Genomic DNA, 26,575 nt, shown 5'->3' on the forward strand with positions numbered 1-26,575 from the left:
AAATACACGAAGGCTCGTTTTCATGCAATAGATTGATGCATTAATGAATGATGTGCTACTTTGTAAGGTCCAGATGGATGAAATTGTGGATGGCCACCATATTCCAACAAGTCTGTACTGTTGGCAAGGATATGGTGGGGTGATGTTTTGAGCTGGAATAATGGCAAGGCAGATGGTCGGTCCCTTTAGAGCGCCTGTATGTACCAAATGACCTCTCTAACTGAACATCTCCTCTTGACATGATATACAGAGAAGAAGGGTGTTTTCTCTATGTTTTATATAACTAACATTTTCAGACTATAATTAGCATGTGTACTCATAAAAGTTGGTGACAATCAGTCAGTTTTCATATATATATGCCAGTTTGGACCGGATGCACACCGCTGTACAGTGCACCGGTTGGCCATCTTGGTCAGTCACTTCTGCATTCAATGTATTTTCTTTTCCTCGAAGGAATATGAAACCTGAGATGGTTATAGCAGTGCCTTTATCACATCTATAGCCTTCTTCTCACACACGGTGACGTTAACGGTGATGAGGGGAAAAAAAAAGAGCCTCCTGCTGGACTTCCGTTTAATAATAAAAATGAGAATAAAACGCCAGCAAAATTAGATTGTGTTTGGTTGTGTTTAAATATTTGTTCGCATTGGAATTGCTTTGTTAAGGTGCATTTGATAAGCAAAGTGAGAGCGGGTGTATTAAATGCCAACACAGATGACGAGCCGGCAGAGGCGAGCAATTTACAAAATTTCGCCACTCTGCCATTCTTCCGTGCGTCCGTCAATGATGGACTGACGGAATGCCCACCACTGACTGTCGGGCCTAAAATAGTGGTGACACACCGTGATGACGGAAGGGTGGTTAAAAGAGCATGACAGACTAACAGACTGACAATTACCTTAGTTGGGCTTGAAAAATTTATTGACCGACAATGATGGACGTGTACCGAAGACACTGACGAATGACGGACCGGCAAAATTTGATAAAAAGTGCTCCCATCTGGTGGCTTCTATAACTATGCTACTTAATCAGTTTCAGTTTATTATTATTGTTATATTTTTTTTTTTACAAAGTAACTATTTCTATAGAATGAAAAAATAACATTTTCCAGAGTTCTTTTTATTTATTTATTTCTGTATGTATTTATTTATTTAAGTATTTATTTATTTATTTAATTTTGTGCATAATAATTTGGTTTAAAATATTACAGAAAAAAAAGATCTGTTGTCATGATGGTTTTACTTAAATCCTGAAAATTATAAAGGCAAATATAATTGATACTGATTAAATAATGTCATTTACTGTGAGTTGTACTGACTATTCAGCAAAATAAATCAAAACTGTATTTCCTTGATAATTTGAAAGAATGTAAATATGCAAAGAAACGCTGGATGTTTATCCCCAAATAGTGTGCTCCACTCTGATGGGAACTGTCTCAATTAAATGCTGGGCGCATCGCCCACTTTTCCTTAAGGTTTACAAAGATCATTCCTCAACAATGAGTGAGTCGAGATTACAGAAAAGGAAAACAAAACTGAGTTGCTACCTACCAGCAGCAAGCAGCAGTTTTTATTCACTCCCTAAAAGGTCCCTGGCGGCTTGCGTCTATGAGAAAGCCGAGATGCCTGTTAACAGGTCTGACTTTGATCAATGTACCTCTGGGTAGCAATCACACTTTACTGCTGTCTGTATGTGGTCCCCAATTTGAATCTCATATTATTGAAGAGAGAAACAGGGAACTGCCTTCTCTGTGTAATATTCGGGCACACCAGAGTTATTGTACGCATGTTGTTTCACATTCATACCGCTACAAATAGTGGAAATAAACAGGCTTCACATGCAGCCCTTTAATATTTACACTCTTTGATGTAGTTTAATCTGCAATTGGCTGACAACCAGTTCAGGGTGTACCTCGCCTACTGCCCGAAGCCGACTGGGATAGGCTCCAGTACCCCCGCGACCTTTGTGAGGAATAAGCGGTTCAGAAAATGGATGGATGGATGTAGTTTAATGAGGTAACATAAATACCTGTATTTAAAACAGCTTTCAATAAGAGCTGATGCAGATATACGATTTAAAGTAAAACAGAAAACACCAAAATGCATTTCCTTGAATTTCTTATTGTCATGATGAAGGTGTGTGGAGCGAGTGGATGAGGGGAGATGGACCTAATGGCGGAAAAGCAAGGGCGGGAGACAAACAGGAATGAGAATAACTTTATTGACAGGAACCAATTAGAAGACCGGATGGGATTGGACTGGTTGCCATGACTGGACTGAACGTGGACAGACTGGGCATGATGTGGACAGACTTGGCATGGCAGGGACAGACTTGGCAGGACAGACTTGAGTTGATGTGGAGAAACTTGATTAGATGTGGAGAAATGACTAGACGTGGAGAAACCTGACTAGACGTGGAGAACCTGACTAGATGTGGAGAATCTTGATTAGATGTGGAGAAACTTGATTAGATGTGGAGAAACCTGACTAGATGTGGAGAAACCTGACTCGATGTGGAGAAACTTGATTAGACGTGGAGAAACTTGATTAGATGTGGAGAAACTTTATTAGATGTGGAGAAACTTAATTAGATGTGGAGAAACTTGAATAGACGTGGAGAAACTTGACTAGATGTGGAGAAACTTGACTAGACGCGGAGGAACTTGACTAGACGTGGAGGAACTTGATTAGATGTGGAGAAACTTGATTAGATGTGGAGAAACTTGACTAGACGCGGAGGAACTTGACTAGACGCGGAGGAACATGACTAGACGTGGAGGAACTTGATTAGATGTGGAGAAACTTGATTAGATGTGGAGAAACTTGATTAGATGTGGAGAAACTTGACTAGACGTGGAGGAACTTGACTAGACGTGGAGGAACTTGACTAGATGTGGAGAAACTTGACTAGATGTGGAGAAACTTGACTAGACGTGGAGAAACCTGACTAGACGTGGAGAAACTTGACTAGATGTGGAGAAACTTGACGAGATGTGGAGAAACCTGACTAGACGTAAACACTACTAGCACAGCACACCAACAGAATAAGACAAGACAATGCCACCATGACACGTGAACAAACACTACTCACTAAATAAAACATGAACAAGACACTAACAAGACACACCTGGGAAACACAGCAGACAGAGGGCACTAATTAGCAACACATACGGGGAGGGGAGACACACACAGGTGGACGAGGTTAACTATGACGAGGCTCGGGGAGACAAAACCGGACAACAGACAACATAAACACCCAAAACTAAACCGAAACCCAACCCCGAAACATGACACTTTATATATTACACTGGCACAGCTTTCTCTCTTGTCAAGTAAAATTTCAGATTTGTAGAATGAGGTACATTAGAAATTTGTATACAATTAATTTCATTTCAATCTTGTGGTTACTGTCACCGATTGAAACACAGTAATCCATAGTTGTGTGTCATTGATGACTGAATTGTCACTAAATGACCTTGTTGTTTGCTAAGCCTCTTTTTTTTTTTTTTTGTCACACTGTGTTATGTGCTGTCTCAGCAGGATTGCTTTATCATCAGAGAGGATGGAAAATCACCCCTGCGCAAATGAGAAATCCTTGGCCTGAATCCATTAACATGCTCACAGCTCTCTTCATTTAGTTAGCCATCCCTCATGTGTACTCAGTGGTTAGTCTTGGGGTTCAGGAAATGGGAAAATCAAACTTGAGTCAGAAAATATGAATTCAATGTTTGACATAAGAAAACATGGTGGAAAGGTTCTGCTCTTGGCTACCATCTTCCTGTGAGGTGTTTGCACGTTCTCCGTGTGCTTGCATGGGTTTTCCTCATGCAGGTACTCAGTCTTCATCGCACAAGTCAAAGATTAGCATGGCCTACTAATATTGGACTTGCGGCTGAGAAATTCATTAATTATTCACTTATTGGAATTTTTGTTTCAGACTGATTGAGGAAAAACTTTTTTTTCTCAACAACTTCCGTACTGCAAAGCACATGCCCACTAACATTCACTGTTTAAACTATATTGACCGAGAAGAGGGAGGAGCCAGTTTACAAGACAGTCACTGTTTATTTGGAATCCGTCCAGACAATGAGCACAAAAAAAGAAACAGTCCACTGCAGAGTATGTTCAAATGATGTTGCAATCAAACAGAGTAGCCCAACTAGCCGAAAGGGAGAACTGTTGCTCTGTATTGGACTTAGAAGAAAGAACATGTCAGCCTGAAACCCCCCACTAAGAAACAGACAACTTCACTGGAATCATTTTCCCCTTTTGTTAGGCAGGCGAGTCAAACGTGTTGTACATTCTCGGAAACATGGTACCAATTTATTTTGTGGGTCAGCGATTTAGCAACATGTTTGTCTATTTCAATGGTCGGAACAGCATGAAATAAACTTCCCACGGCTGAGCAACGCCTCTCAATCCTTGCTACAAACGCTACATCAGAGAAGGATTTTCAGTAGCATTCACTTTTAACAGGGCATGCCTGAAGCCTGATGTTGTACAGAGGCTAATTTTCCTTGCAAATATAGGATGATGGGTTGTGTCAGTCCACTGGACTTTCATAATTGGAGGATGTAAACTATCAACTTCCTGGATTTTTGTATCACTTTTTAATGATTCTTCAAATGAATCATTGTTCTTTTTTATTGTTAAATGTATTAAAAAGGACACGATGCATTAGTGCAGCACAGGACCAACATTCTTCTGGCTAAAGGTCGTCCATAAACCGTAAACCATTTAAATAGAAATTTAAACCAATGATAGCAATGTGAAGCCACATGAAAAAGCAGTGGTAGAAAAACTGATTGATAAAACGTTCCACTGTTTTTGTTTTTGTTTTTTCTGTTTACAACTGTTTTGACATCACTACTGGGATGACCTTTTCCTCCCAACTTGAATGAAATTAAACACAACCAGGCCAATGGAAACAATAGGGCATTGGGCCGGGCTGACCTTTCTCGTACTTCTTGGTTGAAAGAGGGTTGCAATTTGGCAGACTCTCCGTCCTGTATAAATCCCCTTGATCCAACAACCATTAAAACAAAAAAAAGATTCAGTCAAACTCATTTTGGGGTTTCAAGGCAACATTTACAAACTTTCCTTTTCAGCCGTAAGTAATAATTTGTTTTCTTGTTTTAGGTTTGATTGTTTTTTGTCTCTTGTGATCTCCTCACTTTTCTTTTTAAATTGCAACCACCACCTTTAAGTAATGCTAATGCATTTGTTAGACAAAAGACAAAGCAGATTACTAGACAAATTAATATCAAAATGTATCTGGCAGAACAGGAGACCAAGAATTTGTCTTAAAATCTTGATGCTGGGTAAAGAACACGGAGGGCTGGGACTCCTAACATCATCCTGTATTATTGGGCTGCCCAAATAAAAGCCTGGATCATACGGGATCCGGAGTCACACTGGGTTTCATTGGAGGAGCATTCATTAACAGGTATTTCCCTTTCGACTCTTTCCTTTCTCAGTCTGCAGTTCCAGAAACAAATTAAAATCAAGAATGTATGGGTTAAACATACATTGAATGTCTGGAAGCAGGTACAGAAACAATTAAAGGGAGGGGTTGCCCTTTCTCGGGCCATGCCCATAAATGGGAATACAGTGGTACCTCTACTTTTAAATTAATTGGTTCTGGAAAGTTCTTAAGTAGAAAATTTTGTAAGTAGAAACACATTTTCCATGTAAATGCCCTAATGCGTTCCAAGCCTCCCAAAATTCAGACGTAAATGTTTTATAACGCATAAAAATGCATCAAAACATGTAACAGATACATTACAATTAGATTATTGCACAATAAATGAGAGTTGTGCATAATGTAAAAAAAAACAAAGAATTAGAGTAAAGAATAAAAATGATGGTCATTTACCTTTTTAACTGCTGTCCTCATCATTTTTTGCCTTCTTTGGTTCATGTTCTCGCTAAGAAGTGTTTTTTGCCTGGTGTTTTGTAAAGAACTTTTTTTTTTGTTTTTTAATTCTTTTACTGCCAAAAACGTTTAATAACGGTTAGTAAAATCGCAATGTGCCGCCATAAACGTTAAATGACGTCAACTACATTTTTTTAATTTTTATTTTTTTTGATACATCAATGGGCAGCGCAACGTCTAAGTGCAGCGCTGCCTGGTCAATGGGTTGTGGAATCAAAAACAGCCACTAACTATGGCCAACAGATGGCAGCAGTGTATCTCTTTTCAATGGGTTGCCGGTGTATGAAATTACAATGAAACATAACGGAATCTGATGAAATCAGATGAAATAGAACGTTTTCAAGAATGTCGTGAATGATCAAAGCCTTTGTCACATCAACCTTAATTCACAGACCGTCATTAAAAAAAAAAAAATATGAGTGTCAAAGTCACTGTTGCGGAGAAAATGTATCTTTTGAATTAAAATGCTCGAAATCGCAATGTGGGGGGTGTTTTTTTTTTTTTTTTGATTATGTGTGGCAGTAAAAGAGTAAAACAATCCTTCAAAAATGTCCAAGGCAAACATCATCTTAGTGAGCAATCGCCCGACTGGTGAATACTTTTTCTGGGTGATTCTTTTAAACAAATTCCGAAACTTCATGAAAACTTCAGGTATGGCGAGGCATCTTTTTCCAAAAAAGGCCCGTCTTGTCACAATTAAAAACTTCTTGTGCCTTCATTGATCACCAATTGTTTGAATTTTTGCACAAGTTCGTCGGCCGTTAGTTAATATAGTTACGAAAAACCGGAACACCTCATGGCCCGAGGGATGAATGACGAGGACACTGTATAGACACCGATCTATTATCTAGGCTCATAGATACCGATGGTAGAGGTTCCTCTTAGACAATGGGATGTCAGAAAAATGCTAGGTAATAGCCATAGCTGAAAGTATGTTGCGTTCGGTAATGTATTTTTACCTTTCGTATCTTGAAATTTCTTTCGTAACAAGAGGCAATATTTTCCCGTTGAGGTGTTTCGTAACTCAAAAATTTCGTATGAAGAGACGGTCGTAAGCAGAGGTACCACTGTATTGAGTTTTTACCATCAATAGTGGACAGTGGCTTTGATAGATGGGCTGAAAATAACCTTGAGTCAGTTATTTGAAGGAAACCTGATTAAAAGCTTTGCACAAATATGTAGCAAATTCAATCTAATGTCAAGGGATCATTATCGGTATATACAAATTATAAATTATATAATGACACATCATGATTGGGTTCATATTAGAATGGAACCAACACATATAGAAAAGCATTTCAGTCAACTGATTGAGAGTGAAAGTGTAATGAAAAAACAAGTGTCTTTGATGTATAAGAAATTACTAATGGATATGTCAGATAACACAACACATAAAACAAGAGTGGGAAGTCAAATTGAATGTGACCTTGGATGATGATACCTGGGAAGATGTTTGCTCTAGTTGTCATAAGGGGGCAGGGAGTCAAATATGAAAGGAATTTGACTGGAAAGCTAAAATAAGATTCTTTCGAACCCCATTAAAGTGCTCCGTGTTTAAGCGTGGAGTTAGTGATAAATGTTGGAGGGATTGTGGTCTTGTGGGGGATCAGACCCACATCTTCTGGTACTGCCCCATCATACAAGGTTTCTGGACTGAAGTTAGAAGAAAATTGGAAAATATTCTTAAAGTGTCACTCCCCCTGGATCATTTGATTTATCTGTTGGATATATTCTTGGATAATTTGTTTCATGACCAAAAGCATTTGCTTCATCTCCTCCTAATTACTGCAAGAAAAATGATAACCATCAACTGGCTGAAACCTGAACCACCCACAGTTGCGCAATGGTTACAAAAAAAAAAATCAAACAGTTGTAATCAATGGAACAATTGAGAGCAAAACTACAGATGAGGGTTCCTATTTTTCAAAGAAGATGGGGACCAATCTTGGATCTTGTTAGATAAGTTATTGATACCCTGAGTATGTGGAGGTCATTTTTGTTGTTGTTTTTCTTATTATTTGTATTTGCATGATACCAATTGTATGTGAAGGCCCTATCTCTGGACAATTATTGTTATGTTGTTGTCAGTTTTGACAATAAAAGTAAAAAAAAAAAAAAAAAAAGACAAAGCACAAAGCTAGAGAAGTCAACCAAAATGAACGTGCAAACCAGGAATACAAATTATTAGCAACTTTTAAGGTAAACCAGTTACTGCACCACACAAGCACTAAGTAACACTTACTTGAACACAGGACCTATTGTTAAAGACATCACAGATTTCACAACATCTGCCTTGTGATCTAAGGACAAGTCTAATTGCTACAGAGTCGACAATCAGTACGTTGACATGACGCTAAAGAATGTGCAATTAAAAGAATTTCAAATAATACTGAGATTCTTTTATTCCACTTTAATACAACCTCAGATTGTCCATCTCAAAACCAAATCTTTTGGTCATGCTCTAGTTTTCGCTGTAGGATTAGACCCACAAGTCCAACATTGCCTCATAGCAAAACCCTTTGGGTGAGGCTCAAACTCATCTGTCTTACACTGTTGCCAGTACTTGTTTGTCTACATATACACTGCGTATGCTATCATTCAATTTGGTAAAACATTTTCAATTGAATATCGTTTTTGTCTTGTGTTGGTTCGATCTAATGCTTCATCCATTGAACCAGTGTGATCAGCACTCACATTTGCTACTGTTGGTATCCATGGAAACCATCCGCATCTTTACGGGTTGCAAATTAAGAGGTATTGAATATGTTAAATGTGATTTGCAACAGTCTAGTGTCTAAATCATTCGACTTCAAAATGAAACAGATGATAGGAATTAAGTCACATGAAAAAAAAGCAGGCAGAAGAAATTACAGATCTATTTTTGTCTTGGCTTGCATGCGTGTCAGTTACTATGTGGCAGAGCTTCTCAAATAGTGGGGCGGGCCGCCCCAGGGGGGCGCGAGGCTCCATCAAGGGGGGCGCGTTTGACATCAGGGAAAACGCTTTTTTATTTTTTTATTTTTTTTATTTTTTATTTTTTTTATTTTTTATTTTTTTACTGTCCTAGAATAAAGTGCAATTGCACCTCCACTACATTAGGGGGCAGTGGCGCTCTCATTCTTGGCAGAGTGTGCGCAGGGAGCATTCGCTCGGTGGTGTAGGGGTTTTGTTTGCACTGAGCATGCGCGCTTTGCACACAGCAAAGTATTTTATATTTTTGTTTTGCAGGTTAAAGGTTATTTTTTTATTTTTTTTATTTTTTTAAATATTGTGATCCTGAGTTAATGTTGGTGATCAGTTTGAATGCATTATTATTTATTGATTTTATGTCATTTTACTTTTCCGTATATGGTTTGAAATGGTCAGTCAAAAAATGTTTGTAGTTTAATTAAGGATTTAATTTTATTTTTTGAATTGCAGATGCACTTTAAATCTTTTTTGTTACAGTTAATAAAGCTATTCTTTTTTCTAAGTTGGTCCATATTTCTTTCTTTTTTTATTCTCTTATACGTTAATACGGATACAGTGTTATGCAGAGGTGTGCTTAATAATTCTGTAGATAAATGATACTATTTATAGTCGGTTGGGGGCGGGGGTATTCTTACTAGGGGGGGCATGACAGAAAATAATTGAGAAGCACTGCTATGTGGTGATCATTGTAAATGTAGTAAATAAAGCACCCCCAAATCTCTATCCATCCATCCATCCATCCATCCATCCAATCATCCATCCGTGTCTTTTCTGCTGATCTTGTTTGGCATCACAGGGAAGGTGACAGAGAACATCCGCAGCTGATCCAATCAATCACCAGAGTGACACAGAAAGACACCCATTCACACTCACATTTACAACTGCAGTACAGCTGAGTAAAAGACTTTTCAATGAACCTCAAATGCGTATAGGAGGGAGTCAGAGTAACCAGAAAATATCCACAATCTGGTTGCCACGCTAACAAGTAATATCTCAGTAATGTAATATAATCAGTGACGTGCCATGAGGGCAGGCAAGGTAGTTACTGGCTGCCCAAGGCTAAAATGAAACCATTTGGCTTCTTCTATTTATTTTAATAATCTTTATTTCAGAAAGCCTACACCACCTATAGGTTTCAAAGTGAAAACATTTGATGATTTTGATCGCTCTGGATTTTATGGTACTTTTACAGTTTAGGTTGATGGATTAAATTGTTTTACTAAATTACATCCAATTATTTATGAGAAACAACTACCGGTATATTTTTCTCCATGGAAAGTAGTAAAGAGATTGCATAATGATAGTATATTGACATTTCCTAAAACATTTGTCTTGTGTGTTTGCCAGCTCAAGCGCACTTGTGGGTTGCAGCTTTTTGAAACAAAGTTCCACTTGACTTGTGTAGCTGAATTTTTAAAAAGGAGCTAATACAAATGTGCATATGTATTTGTATTATTATATAAATGCAAACAGCAGAAGCTACAGAAGACCTAACTGCATACATTATTTCTTCAGAAGCTTTTTTTCTCCCAAAATGCTAATGAATGAAAACTCCTTTTATACAAGCTTGTGTCGGAACTGATTGCTTGCTTTAAATACAAGAACACCATCATGAATGACACTTGCCAAATGGATTTGGAGGAATTTGGGTCAAAATAGCTTCCATTTTTAAGTTTTGTGAGGTGAGGGTGACAATTTGTAAAAAGGTGCCCAAGAACCTTCTAAAGAATGTTGTCATTTTGTTCTAAAATGTAAGACAGTGCAACTAAATTTTGTCATTGTGCATGTGTGACCAGTGAATTTACAGATTTTTTGTTTCTTAATTCTTGAATGTTTGTTGATGATCCAAATACTACTGATCCTGATATCAGATGTCAGATATCCATCCATCCATCCATTTTCTTGACCGCTTATTCCTCACAAGGGTCGCGGTGGGTGCTGGAGCCTATCACAGCTGGATTTGGGCAGTAGGCGGGGTACACCCTGGACTGGTTACCAGCCAATCGCAGGGCACACAGAGACGAACAACCATCCACACTCACAAGCACACCCAAGAACAATTCGGAGCGTTCAATTAACCTGCCATGCATGTCTTTGGAATGTGGGAGGAGCCCGGAGTACCCGGAGAAGGCCCACGCAGGCACGGGGAGAACATGCAAACTCCACCCAGGGGAAGGCCGGAGCCTGTATTCGAACCCGAGTCCTCAGTACTAGGAGGCGGACGTGCTAACCAGTCATCTACCGTGCCGCCATCTGAGATAATATGTGACTAGAGATAGACCAATAAGTTTTTTTCAGGGCCGATACTGATACCGTTTATTAGTAGTCAAGGACACCAATAACCGATTTTTGGAGCCGATATTCGTTTTCACTAAAAAGGGAAAATATTGGCATTAAAATTTGGGAAAAATACAAACTCCAGCTCTTAATTTTTTATGTTTTTAATTTAAAGCATATGTTTATTGAGTAACTTGTAGGGTTATAAATATTGGAGTTTATTTTTATCTTAGTCAATAGACATCTTTGTTTTTAAAATCTAACAAGTTCCGGGATCTTCCAGCATGTTTTCAAAAGTTAAATAAAAAACAAACAATTGTTTTCTACACTGAATAAAGTATTCCAAAATTTCAAAATATCTGAAGTATTATTATTTATTCATTTTTTTTACTTATCTTAGTTTTAATTTCAAACAAAAACAGAAGGTGCAGTGAGTTCCCAGGGTCAGCAACATCTCTGAAAATGTAAATAATAAAAATAATAATAATAAATTTAAAGTTAAGTTATTTTTTTTAAATTGGATCCATTATCGGCCATATGATTCTTAAAAATGGTCAATGCCGATATTCGTCAAAACAAAATGCTTATTATCGCCGCCAATAATCGGCCCAGCTGATAATCGGTCTATCCTTATATGTGACATATATTGGTGGAGCTGTATCGTTGCCAGCAGGGGTGTCGCACCAAATTCTGGGTCCTTAGATATGTCCCCTCCCATGCACCCTAAATCAATCCCCACCGTCCCCCTATTATTGCTCAACAACAATCAGTCTTAGAATATGCCAAAATGCTTTTTTTTTTCTTTCTTCAATTTCTGTCAGAGTCACCTGTTGTTGAATTATTGTGAATTAAAATTTTGTTGAACCCAAGAAGTACAACATGTCTCTCAATAAGGTTATTTTCTGTGTGTTTGTATTTGTGTTTATTTTATCTGCTGCTCGGTCAGTATTGCAAATGAGCATTTTTCGATGTGTTATAGGCCACATTTTGAATCACGCAAAGATTGCACATTCAAAGAACGTGTCTTCTCACAATTGTAGTATATAAACCTTCTGTCTGGGGGGGAGCAAGTTGCACGAGTGCAGTCTATCGCTTCGACAACTTTAGGAAAGCCAGCAACCACATAAAAGCCATGTTTTGTCTGATTTATCGATAAATCTTCAAGAATGGCAAGGACTATAATCTTATCTAGAATGTCTCCAATGTTTTGTCAGATGAAAGTGTGCAATAGTAAGAAAGATAGAGTCATGATACCTTGAGCCCTCCACACTCTGCTGCTGATCCATGATCCACTCCAGTGATGTAAATGCCCAGCGCGTATTCTGCTCCCCCTCGGATCATCAGGCCCAGGGATCGACCATCATCCAAAACCAAGTTGACCTATCATCAATGACGGTGGAAATAGTATGGATAGCTCAAGTCAGTTTGAAAATGGTTACATTTAGATAAAACGGTCACATTTAGATAAATATAAAATCTCGTTTCAGAGTAAAAGACGGTCTGTAACCTGCAAGCAGTCCCAGCCTTCAAAATGTTCAAATTTTAAGGAAAGACCCAAACCAATTGTATCTTTGTGATGTTGCCTTCTCCTTAACACGCATCACCGAGCACCATTCAAACAAATCGCAATCCTGGAAAGCTATACAAACAGCACCTGCCATGTAGAGTGAGATAAAGCCTAGAAAGAGAAGCCATTGCTTCAAATTCAAACAAGCAGGAATAAGCCGTTTGAAAGTATGTTTGGCATAGAAATAGAAATAAATCAAATCTCAGAAGGGGAGGAACAATGATAAGCAAAACATTTTTGGAATATTATTGTCATTTGATTTGAGCCATATTATCCAACTGTGGGTAGCCTAATCTGAGTTAGATACTGTCAGTCAGATAAAATATAACTCACTTCTGAACACTTTCCACATGAAAATAAAATGAAAATAATTTGAATTATTTTATTATTATTATTATAAAATTATACATATTGTTATATACTGTAGTACTGGCATCCTTAAAAAATAATAATAATAATAATTCTTGCCAATCCTTAACTCATTCACTCCCAGCCATTTTCACAGCAACAATCCCGTTTGCTCCCGGCTATTTTACTGAATTTTGACTGATTTTGCAAGGCCCACAGAATATTGTGTTCTATTGCTATCAAAACATGGAACCTACCAAAAGCAAGAATAAACTCTTGTTTCGTTCTTTCATCAGAAAAAAAAAAAAAAGTATATTTCTATATTTTTCCATTTTGCAGCAGTTAGCATTAGAATATAGCTGTTTCACCATTGTTCACCAATCAAATAAAATTGTATTTGAGCTTTTCTTTCAACTTGGCCCTGGTTGATCTCTTATACTCTGCTGCCACCTGCTGGCCGTTTGCGTAATAACTACCATTTCTTCAACCATTCTTTGCAGGTGAGAGGCTGCATCAAAGCCTTCTGTATGCGATAGCATAAAAAAAATGTATAAATACGTCTTTGGGACACGTAAAACATTTAAAATAGAATGTATTTATACTTACTTAAAAGGAGGACATCATCTGCTTTTTTTTTGTAAGAATATTGCTGTTCAGGTGTGACTCAGATGATGAAAATTTGAAAGGTCTGGAGTAATAAATATTTTAAGCATGTGCCACTATTCCTTGTTAAAGGTTACATGGTGGTTAGGGGTAATTTTGTGGGACTAAATATTTAATTACTGTGCTTATTAATTTTTATTCAGTACTTTAAAAAAAAAAATATTTTTTGTAAATTGCTAAGTTTATTATTCACTGAACAGTAAGGAATGTTTGTCATGATTTTATTTATTGCTTTGGGCACAATACCAGTTTGTAATAGTGACCTTGGCTGAATATGGCTGATGGATTGTATTTTTCATGTTTTATTTTTAGTGAGTAATGTTTTAAAATGAAAATTTGGTTTTGTTAAATACCAGTAACTATTGTTAGTGTTGATACAAACATTGAAAGGAAAATTGAAGAAAAGTACAACCATGAAAGGAGTCACCTGTAGGAAAAAAAACAAAATGTTCACAAAAAGTGACAAAATGTTCAAAGTGAAAGAAATAGCCTGTTACATTTTGCAGTCTTAGGTTCATTTAAAGATTAATGTCCATTACAGAAGAAACATCTTCCTTGGTCCCTTCAGGGGAGGTGGACAGGATTTTGTAGTGAGATAGATGAGGTACTTTAGTCGACGGAATTTCCTCTTGCCTTTTTACATGCATTAATATTCTAGTTTTCTGGCTCATAGAGCATTTGAAGAAGGTTGATGGTTCAAGAAGTATAACAAGGATAACTTGCAGATGAAACATTAAAAACGCACAACTGCATGACATTTTTGTAAGTGGCATCGCGTCAAGCAGAAACAGTTTTAAAAAAAAAAGTCGGTAATGAAAGCAGGGAATCGTATTCTAATTGTCATGGCTTGGGTCGCATGCGCCTGAGTTCATGACCTGTTATGTGTCTGTTTTGGTACTGATGTAACAAGCGTGTTTACAAAACGTGATGTTCGTGATGTCAACCTTTAATCCTTTATGTGATGTCTGGACCTATGTGATGTCGTTCTTTAGTACTTTACGATTCACCGTCTGTGGGTGCAGTCTGAGAATTGTGTGTGGTTTGCCGGATTATTCTGTTGTGTGCTGAAGGGTTGGATCCCAGAATGCAGACACCAATGAGATTTTATCTATTTATTCACATCGAGAGGCAGAAACCCAGAGATGCAATACACAGGACAGTTGGACAATAATCCGGCAAACCACACACAATTCTCAGACAATTCTCAAACGACATCACATAGGTCCAGACATCACCTAAAGCAGGGGTGCCAAACTCATTTTAGCTCAGGGGCCACATGGAGGAAAATATATTACTAAGTGGGCTGAACCGGTAAAATTATGGTTTATAACTTAAAAACAATTGGTGTCAGTTATTCACATATTTTTGCTATTTGCAGGCCAACTGTAAATATATTGTCCAAAAAAAAAAAAAAAAAATGGAACGTGGCAACACTTTGCCCATATGTGTTCCTGTCATGTTATAGCTAATTGTTTTGCATATATATCTTGTTCCCAGAATGCATGAAGAAATAATGAAGTTATTGGATGTTAATCTATCTCGTATGTGTTTGTGTTACCAGTAAGTGAACGTGTGTCTTAATCAACACGTTTGTTTGATTTATGTTGGTCTATGTTTTTTATTTTTTTCTTCCAACAACCCGTGACTTTAGGTTGTATAAAATAATGACATCCAGGTCAATTCCGTGTACAACTTGCGTTACTCATTTGAGGATTGCTTGTGAAATTAATGAATTTATATGGTTTGATTTTGTCCGTCTGATTAATTGGGCCGACATGACTTTTTTTTTTCTTTTTTTTTTTACACTTTCAAGATTATCTCGCGGGCCGGATTAAACACCTTTGCGGGCTTGATCCCTATATTTAACACCCCTGACTTAAAGGATTAAAGGTTGACATCACGAACATCACATTTTGTAAACAGACACCTAACAGTACCTAAACAGACACAAAACAGGTCATGAACTCAGGCGCATGCGACCCAGGCCATGACGCTAATCATGAATTCAACCGGTCATCCAGGACTCTTCTCACCTTCTTCTCATCCCCCTCCTGCAGGAGCTGCATGTTGCTGCGTCGCTGGCTGTCACTTCTTCTGAGGGCGGCACTGTGATGTTCAGGTAGGTCAGGAGGAGGGGACACACTGTGGCCCAGAGGGTCAACCCATGTATATACATGGTTGGTGACATAGCCGCCGGGAATCCTCCCCACTGAGCGTACAGAGAGGCTCAGCTTTTTATTGCCCTTCAGCACCTGAGGAGTGAAAAGGGAGAATTGATGAAATGATAAAAATGATAATTAAATACCTCACAATTTACAGAAAATACAGTATGTCAAAGAGCAGCAAATGCACACAAAGGATAGAAATAAGTTTACAGCAGCTCATAAAAGTGACAACATGCCTCATATTTTTGTAAATATTTTATTATATCTTTTCCTGGGACAACATTGAAGAAATGACATTGATATAGTGTGAAGGAGTCTGTGTACAGCTTTTATAACAGTGTAAATTTACAGTCTCCCTAAAATATCTCAACACACAGGTCATTAATGTCTGGACTGCTGGCAACAAATGAGTACAGCCCTAAATTAAATTTGCACCCAATTTTTGAGTTACAACTGAGCAGAATTGGGCATTCGGAGGCATTCATACTGATAAACTTCCTGTCAATCCGTCACTGACCAATGTCCGATTTGCTGACAAACGGCAAGAAAACTTTAAAATAAAAAATGACTAACTAAACACTGACGTAAGTGGGTTTTCCTCGGTCAGCATAATCGTCACCAACGGCTCAAGTACTGATGAATTGAGAGACGCCCGTTTTGTTGACGAATGATGGCCCGATGGAATGCTTACCTCTGTCTGTCGGTGCTAAAATAGTGGTGACGAAGTGATGACAGCAGTGCGGTTAAAATAAAATGATGGACTGGACTTTGTAAATTGCCCATCTCTTATTACAAGGTCTCAGGTGTGAATGTGGAGCAGGCGTGTTTCATACTGACCAATGGAATTTCAATATTGCACCTCATGACAAAGATATCTTTAGGATCAGAAAAAAATAATGGTCTACTTAAAGCTGGCCTAACTATTAAAAAAAAAAAAAAAAAAAAAAAATGCCCCCACGGTCGCACAATAAAGAAGAGCTACAGAGGGGTGGCCAAAACCTGATTTATCAGGCCAGGTTCCACTCCGAACACTCGGCGCTCGTGAGGCATAATGCCGCTAATGCGTCACTGTTCATTTATTAGCAGCGAAGCTAATGGACAAGTCCTTTCGCTAACGTTTTCATGCTAATCACGATCACAGCTATTCATATCATGCAGCATGAAATTGTTTGAAAAACAAATTTGATGTCCCGTTCATTCGTCTTTCTGTTATTGGCGAGAAGGTGCCGTTTCATGTCTTTTTCGGATAAAAACACATCTTTTGGGAGCCAAAACAGGCTCACACCATTCTCTGCACTGATTTGTACAAAAATACAGCAACACAACAAGATGGCATAATGCAAATTAATTCAAAAATTAGACAAATCAGAAGGAGAAGAACTAGCCTAGAAAGCCACGCCCACTTTCTTGAACGAAAGAAAGTGGGTCTGGAAAGGCTGCCATTGCCCGGCTCAAAACGGCCGGGCAAATCAAATTTGTTTACTTGCTGTTAGGGTTGGGCGGTAATACGGTAATAAGGTATCCCGCGGTGTCTAAAAATAGAAACGATGTCACTTTAAATACCACCATTTAAAAAATAAAAAAAAATGGAAAAAAATGATATATATTTTTTAAGAGAAAATGTAAATGTGTACTTGTTTTCAACTTAACTCATTCACTGCCAGTCCAGGACAAAAAAAAAATCTTTGACGTCTAAATCCGTCTATGGCAGTGAATGTGTTAAAGTTGGATGTCCGCATGTTTTGAATATTCTACACAAAAGTAGATTTTTTAATTATGTGTAGTAAACGCTGCAATTTACTGTTGTTGCTTTAATACCAAGTTGATGCAGAACGAAAAAGCTTTTTTGCACATTGTTTTATTGTGTGTGCAGGAAAAAAAATGAATCTTTGACGTCTAAAGCCGTCTATGGCAGTGAATGTGTTAATATAACTATTTACTTATAACTATTTTAAAAACTAATAGTAATAATTTGTCATGTGACATGGGCAATATGCAAACAGTGCACGAAGACGGTAATTGCGCGATGCCGATGCGCGTGCCCTGGCGAACCTATGGGGAGGAGCGAGCCGGAGCAGAACGCGCTACCTATTATCGTGTGCCCGCGAACCTCATTCAGGGAGACGATGACCATCTGATGGAAATGTAATGGAGCCACACACTTTCCGTTGATGGCGAGGGTTGCTCAAATATATTTATGCATTTGTGCCACAAGCTGTCCGTCTGCAGAGCTGGTCTTAAGCGCCGCGGGCCAAGTTGTGCATCCACAACACTCCCTGCTCAAATCGGATAAAGTTAACATGCTGTTTTTTCTTGCAAAAAATCTTCAGTAAAAAAATTGAACTTGATGCGTGAGTCATTTTTTGTTTGTTTTTTGTGGTGATGTCATGAGGAAATAAACCTGCCTGTGCCAATGAAGTTTTGTGCATATTTTCGTTATTGCATTTGTTATTGGTATAGTTTTTAAATCATTTTTGTTTTCATTATATCCTATAAATAATTGTAATTCTGTTTTTTGATTTCTTTTTTTGTTTGATAGCTAGAACGCACTTTACCTCACGACACCCAGATTTATTATTTTTTTGTTGTTGTACAATCTGTTCAGCAATATGCATTTTAAAGAAATGTTAATAAAAGTTGTTAATGTTGTACACGTTTTGTTGTTTTTCATGCGCGCACAAACTCTTTGAACTGTGCATTGTAAAAAAATAAAAATAGTGAGTCAGACTCAGCGACAGATCAGAAAATAAAAACACCACAGGTAGGCATGTATAATAACATAACGGGTCGAACGACCTGTTTTGTTTTATCTCCTCAACTGTTCGTTCGGTTGGGCTTTCACACGTCCTGTGTCCCGGGCCACACAGTTCAGCCTTTAATAACAGTGAATGTCACTAATATATAGATATATTTTGGGGTTTTGTGTTGTTTGTGTGGTAAAGTAAAGTTTAGAACACAGAGAAAAAAAAATCATTGCCATTGCAACCATGGAGCACCCAAATCACAAGAAAATGTAACCCCCAGAAAACTAAAGAGGAAAAATGTGACGATATTACCGTATACACCGGTGTAATGAGGAGACGGTGAAACGCTGTCAAACTCTTAATACCGCCCAACCCTACTTGCTGTGATGTATTCTTCATGAGCAACGTCACTCTTCGGCGTCGGAAGTCTATCATCACACGAATCATCAAGTTTTTACCGTAACAAAGACGTAAGTAAGTGAGTCACTACTTTCTGTGCCATTAAGGTCCTGGGGAGGGGAGGTCCTTCATCTTCACTATTAAACAAAACCATCACAGACAGTCAAAAAGTACCAATGCTGCAAAAGTACCAATGCTGCAAAGAGTAGAAACTTCGTGCTCTAATTTAATGCATTAGTAAAAATATGAATATTTACATTAGGAATTGAATCCATTGCAGTTACATTAATCTGTTTTATTTAACATGGCCTTATAAAATACATGGTTTTATGCATCGATATTGGGATATGAAAAGGCGTATCGAGACGATATTTATATATCGATATTTTAAACCCAGCACTCCGGACATACATATAAATATATTTCATAAGTACGTCCTTGTATTTACTACTCCACACATACGTTTCGCTTTTATGACGTCACGTCTGCTTGTCGCTGATTGGATCTTTTCACTGGCTGTTTGCTAAGGTTTGCCCCGGCTCAGAAATGACCTTGATTGCTGGGAAGATTTTCGACGCATAATTAAAAAATTATGAAATACTTGGCTAATATGTATTGAGTCAAGGACCTGTTCATTGTGGCATGTTGTTTAATAACAAGATTTGAAATTGTGTTGCAGAGCATCCCACTCACTTTAAAATGCCCCCAAACGGACAGAGAGGAAATGTAGATATACAGTATACAGTAATACATTGTGATAAGAAATTGCTGTTGGCTGTGGTTCATTTCCTTCTAATGGCTTTCGGAATGTGGAACCCTCTTGCAGATCAATATATTCCCATGTACCTGGACTGCTCGTAAAATCAGACCAAATGGGGCAGTTCAGCAAATACCCAGAGGCCCTAATATTTCTGGCTGGTGATTTTAACAGCTGCAAACTTCCACTGTCACTGTTGTGCTTTTCAAAAGTGCAGAAGAAGCATCGCATTTGACAAGTCCTCAATTAAAAGTTCAAGATGTTTGAAACCAAAACAAATCTAAATGTATTGTTTGTTTTGGTTTGGGCAGGGGTCCCTGTTCTTATAGGATAATGAAACTTATGGAGGCTGGTAGAAATTATGTACCGTCGCTACCAGCATCAATATGAAAGTCGACATTATGGAAAGATGAGGAATTAGCTTCCATTTACTCCCTAAGTAAAGAAGTAAGAAAAAGCAGGATGAGATGAATCCCTCCCCTCCCCCCCAAACAAACAGGTTATATTTTGGAGCTCCCCAAAGTATGACAAAACAATTTTAGTGGTGCATGTGGCTCGATGCGCAGTGTGCTTGGGTGAGTCTTTCCATTACAGTTGGAGCTTGTCCTCAAGGGACACCACCATGATTTAGTTTCTTCAACGACTCCTCAGGCAGAAAACAAGGAGGCCCGTGTGAACCGTGTTCTTCAAAATCATGACAAATGAGGTGAACCTTCTGGAGAAGTCGCATTTCAGCTTCATGCATTGGGAATCATTAAGTCTTCACCTAAATCACACTGTTGTGGGTCAGGACCATTATCAACAGAGTCGTTTTCATCGCTTCCAGTTTAAACCTGCACTCAGTGACTACTACAGCTAAATCTATAGTACAGTATGTAGAAATGTAGAAAAGAAATGACTGTCCTTGGCTTGAGAAAACCCGAAAGTCTTCTTTAGCGAAACACAATGCAAGCTTTTAAAATACTGTCCTTCAGAGCGCTGTGTTCATTTTCTTCTTACACTGAGTAAGTGCCTGGGAAATTCAGATAAATGCAGTTATCAAACAAATGTTCCCCATTGCTGAATCCAAATTCTCACATCAATCTTCCTTTATGGTTGCTGGCTCCTGGAGGTTGCAAGCAACAGTTGGATTTGGTACTCATTCAGTTATCTGTCAGGTGTACAGAAAGGGGGAAAATTAAAAGCACAGATTCATATTTTTTTCAAAAACCTATACTTTTTTCCTATACTACTTTCTAATTTGCTAAGAAGGCAATTAGGGAGGCGTGTACGAGATGTCATGATCCACAAGTGACATAATCTGTAACTTCTCGTTTAATGAGAGGACAAACAGCCAAATTGTGTTCATCTCAGTGTTGAGTTACCCTGAAAAAAGTGATGATTCTTGAGGTAGGCTACAAGGTTTTGGCTCAACGCCACCGAGATAGCATTCAATAGACATATTGCTCCATCTTATATATATATATATATATATATATATATATATATATATATATTAGGGGTGTTAAAAAAAATCGATTCGGCGATATATCGCGATACTACATCGCGCGATTCTCGAATCGATTCAATAATAGGCCAATTTTTTTTTTTTTTTTTTTTTTTAGGATTCACACCTTAAGCATGGAAGAATGTTATATGAACGGAACATTAAGCCTTAATATTTTATTTTAATGCTGTTCAAACATGAAACAGATTACAACCTCTATAAGACTGAAATTTCAGATAAATAAATAATACATTTTCATATAAATCTTACACTCTACAAGCTTACTGATTAGTATTTTCTAAATTTGAATGAAAAAAAATCCCAACAATCGACTTATAAATTCGTATCGGGATTAATCGGTATCGAATAGTGACCATTCGTATCGGGATTAATCGGTATCGAATCGAATCGTGACCTGTGAATCGTGATACGAATCGAATCGTCAGGTACGAGGCAATTCACACCCCTAATATATATATATATATATGATGGAGGCTTTATCTAGTCATGAAATACAGTTCTTTGAAAATTTATATCCCCTTGGTATGAGCACAACTGTAAATGTACAAAAGCTAAAGGTCACTTAACATTATGATGTAAAAATGTGATTAATTTTCACCAAAATTCACACGCACTCGCTCGTCGACTTCCATTTCTGGAAATATCAAAACAATTGGCACAGTATTTTGGATTTTAGGGGCATTAAACCTTTTGCTCCGCGTATTCAGCATTCATAAATTTAAATACTGCGATTGGCTGGCAACCAGTCCAGGGTGTCCCCCGCCTACTGCCCAGAACCAGCTGAGATAGGCGCCAGCACCCCCCGCGACCCTTGTGAGGAATAAGCGGTCAAGAAAATGGATGGATGGATGGATAAATTTAAATAGCCTACCCCAAGGATATGTAAACTTTCAAGCACAACTGTAAGTACACCTAATTAGTTTAATGCTGTGAATCATGCAAGGTATTGAGAAGAACATGCAAAAGGAATTTAAAAAAAAATACATTGAATGACCAAAAGGAGTCATAAACTGGTCCTGGCTATGAAAAAACAGGCATCATACAGAATTCCGAATGTGTAATCCCTGGAGCAAAATTGATTATTATGACTGTCCGATGATGAAATACACTTTATCTTGCAAGCAAAACAACAAGCACAGAGGAAAATAGGAAAACACAAACATGTTGGCAATGACAAACAAACTGCTTTTGGATGAAGCAATAAAAAAAAAAAAAAAAAGACCCTCAAGAACAAAAACTAAAAGTCCCAAAGGAGATCAGGTAATCTATTCTATACACAAAAGCTTATTGCTCAATGCGGGGATATGGAATTTCGCCAAGTGCATCACTTATGGAAGCCCATGGTCATGCACTGTCGGAGGCTTAAAGGCAAAATGAGATTGCAATTTGTCATGAAACTAGGGGTGTTAAAAAAAATCGATTCGGCAATATATCGCGATATTACATCGCGCAATTCTCAAATCGATTCAATAGGCGGCCGAATCGATTTTTAAACGTTCATTTTTGATGGAAAATATTCAATAAAATGTCTTACTTAGGGTTAGGGTTCACACCTTAATCATGGAAAAATGTTATATTAATTAATGGAACATTAAACCTTAATATTTTATTTCAAAGCTGTTCAAATATGAAACAGATCACAAACTGTTAAATACAGTGGCTCACAGTTATGAGACTGAAGTTTCAGATAAATAAATAATACATTTTCATACAAATCTTAAAGTGCACATGTACAAGTTTACTGGTGAGTATTTTCTAAATTTGAGTAAAAATAAAAATAAAAAAAAATCGCAACAATCGACTTACAAATTTGTATCGGGATTAATCGGTATCGAATCGAATCGTGACCTATGAATCGTGATACGAATCGAATCGTCAGGTACTAAGCAATTCACACCCCTACATGAAACATTAGGAAAAAAACTATGAACAAACAATATAAATAAATATAAATGTAGGGGTATCTTGATTTTTTTTGGCCTGATGCAAGCTTCATTGATCCTGTTTGAGAATTTGGCTGATTGTTACTTTCTGACGTAGCAAGGGTGCGACCGGACAACTGCCTCTCTGTTATGAGTTTGCAAATTCTCCTTATGCATGCACATGTTTCTCCAGGTTAGGCTCAATTTTTCCTCAAAAATTCCAAAAACATAATTTTATAAAAAAAAATCCTGTGTTGCCTTCACAGACCGTCCAGACTGTGGGAAACTACCCAACCCGCGACCCACCCACAAGGATTGCTACAGAGAATGCTAGTGGTTTTTGAAATCAAATCGGAGACGTTATGTCATTATTTAAGGAGGTATAATTTTACTTTGCCTACACTTTAGCATGTGCGAGTTTACTGACTGAAGATTGCGAGAGAGAGAGAGAGAGAGAGAGAGAGAGAGAGAGGTGTGTTTCAAAAAATAGGTGCCTAATTAATTTGTATACTGTAGATTGAATGTGCAAATACAGCTAAAATAACAAGACAACTTATCTTCAAAGAGAGAGACTGGTGTCCACTCCTTACCACCTCGGTACAAGACATTACATTATTTATAATGGTGTGCTACATTTAAGATGAACACTGTTTAGTGTGTTTTAACTGTAAGTCATATTAGTGGACAATGCATGAAGGCAGGCATGTTTTCGATTGTATTGTCAGTTTAAAAGCTTAAAATCTATGTAAAAATACCCAAGTGAAAACATCACAAATAAATGACAACATGTTTTATTTGTAGGAGAGGGAGAAAACAATCCATCAGTTCAAAGCATTTTTTTAGTGGCTGTCAAATGTATTAGTAGCAATAGTTGAAACCATTCATTGCCTATTGTGCAAACTAATTGCACAGGCTTAATGTGTAGTTATGAACACAGAGTGCACTTGCCAAATCAAGTGCATTCAAGCATGCCATTATTGCACACTGCCAAACACACAAGTGTGCGCGCACACAGATCAGACGTGCGGTACGAATATGGATGCACACATTACTGGCCACCATGTTTCAAGCAGGAAAATTGTCTTTTCTCCTGGGTTTAATATGGTCAGACTGAATCTATCAGCCGCTTTCAGTTCTCACTTGGCAAACGTGAAGGTGAGATTTGTGAGGACTTCAACAACAACAAGAATTCTAAATCATATGGAAAATTGTCGACATTGATAACAGCACTTTGTCCAGAGTAACAGAGAAGCATTCAGATGACGAGTCTGAACACTGAAATGACATTATGTGGAGCAAGCAGATCTGCCAGTGGTGGAAATGGAGCTATTGATGCTATACAATAACGGCAAATCTTCACTTTCCAAATCCATCTATCAGCTGTGTGTTCCATGAGGAATGAGGGCAAAGTTTGTGACCGCAGCCTCGTGAAAACATGAGCAAAAGCAATGAATAAATTCAAGAGCCGCTTTCGGTAAATTCCACAGCGGTTTAGTTTGAAAGTCAGATATGTAGCATTACAATGAGTAAATTTCACCAAGCAACAATCCAAACATGCAGTACATAAAAGCTGCAGTTAAGTCTGATTTAATTGATTCATTATTCATCAATTATTAATGTATTGTGTGGGGGAGGATGCCAAGTGGGGTGCGTACAAACCCAGCAGGGATTTTTGTTTATTTTATTTAACTCATTCAAACCCAAAAACGTGTAAACAAATTTTTTTTAATACTTTGTCCTTCGCTCCCAAAAACGTATTTACATGTTTTTTTTTGTTTTTTTATGCAAGCGCATACAGAAGGCTTTAATGTAGCTTCTGACATAAAGAGGTGGCTTAAAGCAATGATAATTATTACAAAAAACGGCCAATAGGAGGCAGCATTTTTATAGCAATAGAACAATATTCTGTGGACCTTGCAAAATCAACCAATATTAAGTAAAACAGCCCAGAGCGAAGGGGTGGCTTCAGTGAAAATGGCTGGGAGTGAATGAGTTAATAGAATAAAATGTAATTGCACATCCACCACAGTAGGTGGCTGGTAACTGATTTTGGGCGAGAGGCAGTATGCCCAGGCCAATTGTAGAATTTAAAGCATACCTTTTATTTAAAAGAAATGATTTCCAAGCTGCTTATTGTAGCAAACACTGACTACATCAAATTGGCCTGGCAGTGAAAACATAGCAAGCGTAGCAGAATTTAGTCAAGGATTAAACCAACCAAACCTAAAACAATGCACATATTTATTTATTGCATACAATAGGACTTGGCCTTGGTCCATCACATCCACTGTGTCAAATGTATTTCCAGTCTCTTGATCAATTAGTTTGCTTTGTCAGAACAGGAAACCCTATGATTTTATTTTTTTTTTACCATGTAGAAGCTGACACGAGATGGCCGTGACAGCTGAGATCAAGTGTCAAATCAATGCATGTTCTTTCTAATCCTGATGAGTCAGAATTTGTACTCAATGTAAATGAATTGGTACAATAGTCAATTAATTATTCCTTTCTAATTGTGACAGTTGTGTTGCATTAATTATTAATCATGTAATAAAGAAATTGAGCCAAAAGTAAGTGCAATACATGGCTGCAAAAAGTAGTGACCCTGTTGATTTAGTCTCAGCTAGTTTTTTTTTTTTTTTTTTGCCTGAACAAAACGATATCAGCTAAAGTGTACGGCAAATACAGGTAGAAATGTACTATGCACAACTCCTCTGGCTGATATTCAAATGTGTACAGTGAGAATGGCACGGAAACAGGAGTTTATGAATACAAGAAAGAAAAAAAAACAGCAGCGTTCCATTTCACAGAGCAGGTTTAGTAAGAATTCTGAGTCTGTTAAACTTGATATGCGGGAAACTCTGCGTTTTCCATTTCAGAAAAGGAGGTAACTGAAACAAGAGAAAAAGAAGTAACTCTAGCCTGGTTTAATAAAAGAAGGTAACTTAAACTCATGAGTCAATTAACCTAACTTGGTCAGTACTAGGTTCATCACAATGAAACTCGAGGTTCTCTTTGTCTCCGCCTCCTTTCAGCCACACACAACATTTGATTTCCTCATTCACTCAATCAGCTGGCGAGTTTTGGCGTAACGTAGTTCTGCCTTCTGCTGTCTAAAAAAAAACACACACAAAAAAAACGGTCAATATATTAAAAAGTCAATGTTTTTCATGAACATGGCATGTCCATTTGACAAATGATCCAAATTGTTGCCGCTGGGATGGTGCACTTTTTGTCTAAAGACACATTCAAATTTGTCTTGTGATCGCGTTAAGATTTCCAGTTGAGAGCGGTAAAAAACAAAACACGGAAACGGAGGACG

The 26,575-nt window shown here is 37.7% G+C and overlaps 1 protein-coding gene across 5 annotated transcripts in view; it reads right to left on the minus strand.

Moving 5' to 3' along the window:
* whrna (whirlin a) overlaps positions 1–26,575 on the minus strand; it is a 157,900-nt gene that overhangs the window by 80,402 nt on the left and 50,923 nt on the right. For all 5 annotated transcript variants that reach the window (XM_077497299.1, XM_077497296.1, XM_077497298.1 and 2 more), the window contains exons 2-3: positions 15,793–16,011; positions 12,436–12,561 (exon numbers count right to left, since the gene is read on the minus strand). In XM_077497299.1, coding sequence (XP_077353425.1) covers positions 12,436–12,561; positions 15,793–16,011 — 345 coding nt within the window. The remainder of the gene's footprint in view (positions 1–12,435; positions 12,562–15,792; positions 16,012–26,575) is intronic.

The sequence above is a fragment of the Festucalex cinctus genome, chromosome 15, assembly GCF_051991245.1.
Source record: "Festucalex cinctus isolate MCC-2025b chromosome 15, RoL_Fcin_1.0, whole genome shotgun sequence".
Lineage (NCBI taxonomy): Eukaryota > Metazoa > Chordata > Actinopteri > Syngnathiformes > Syngnathidae > Festucalex > Festucalex cinctus.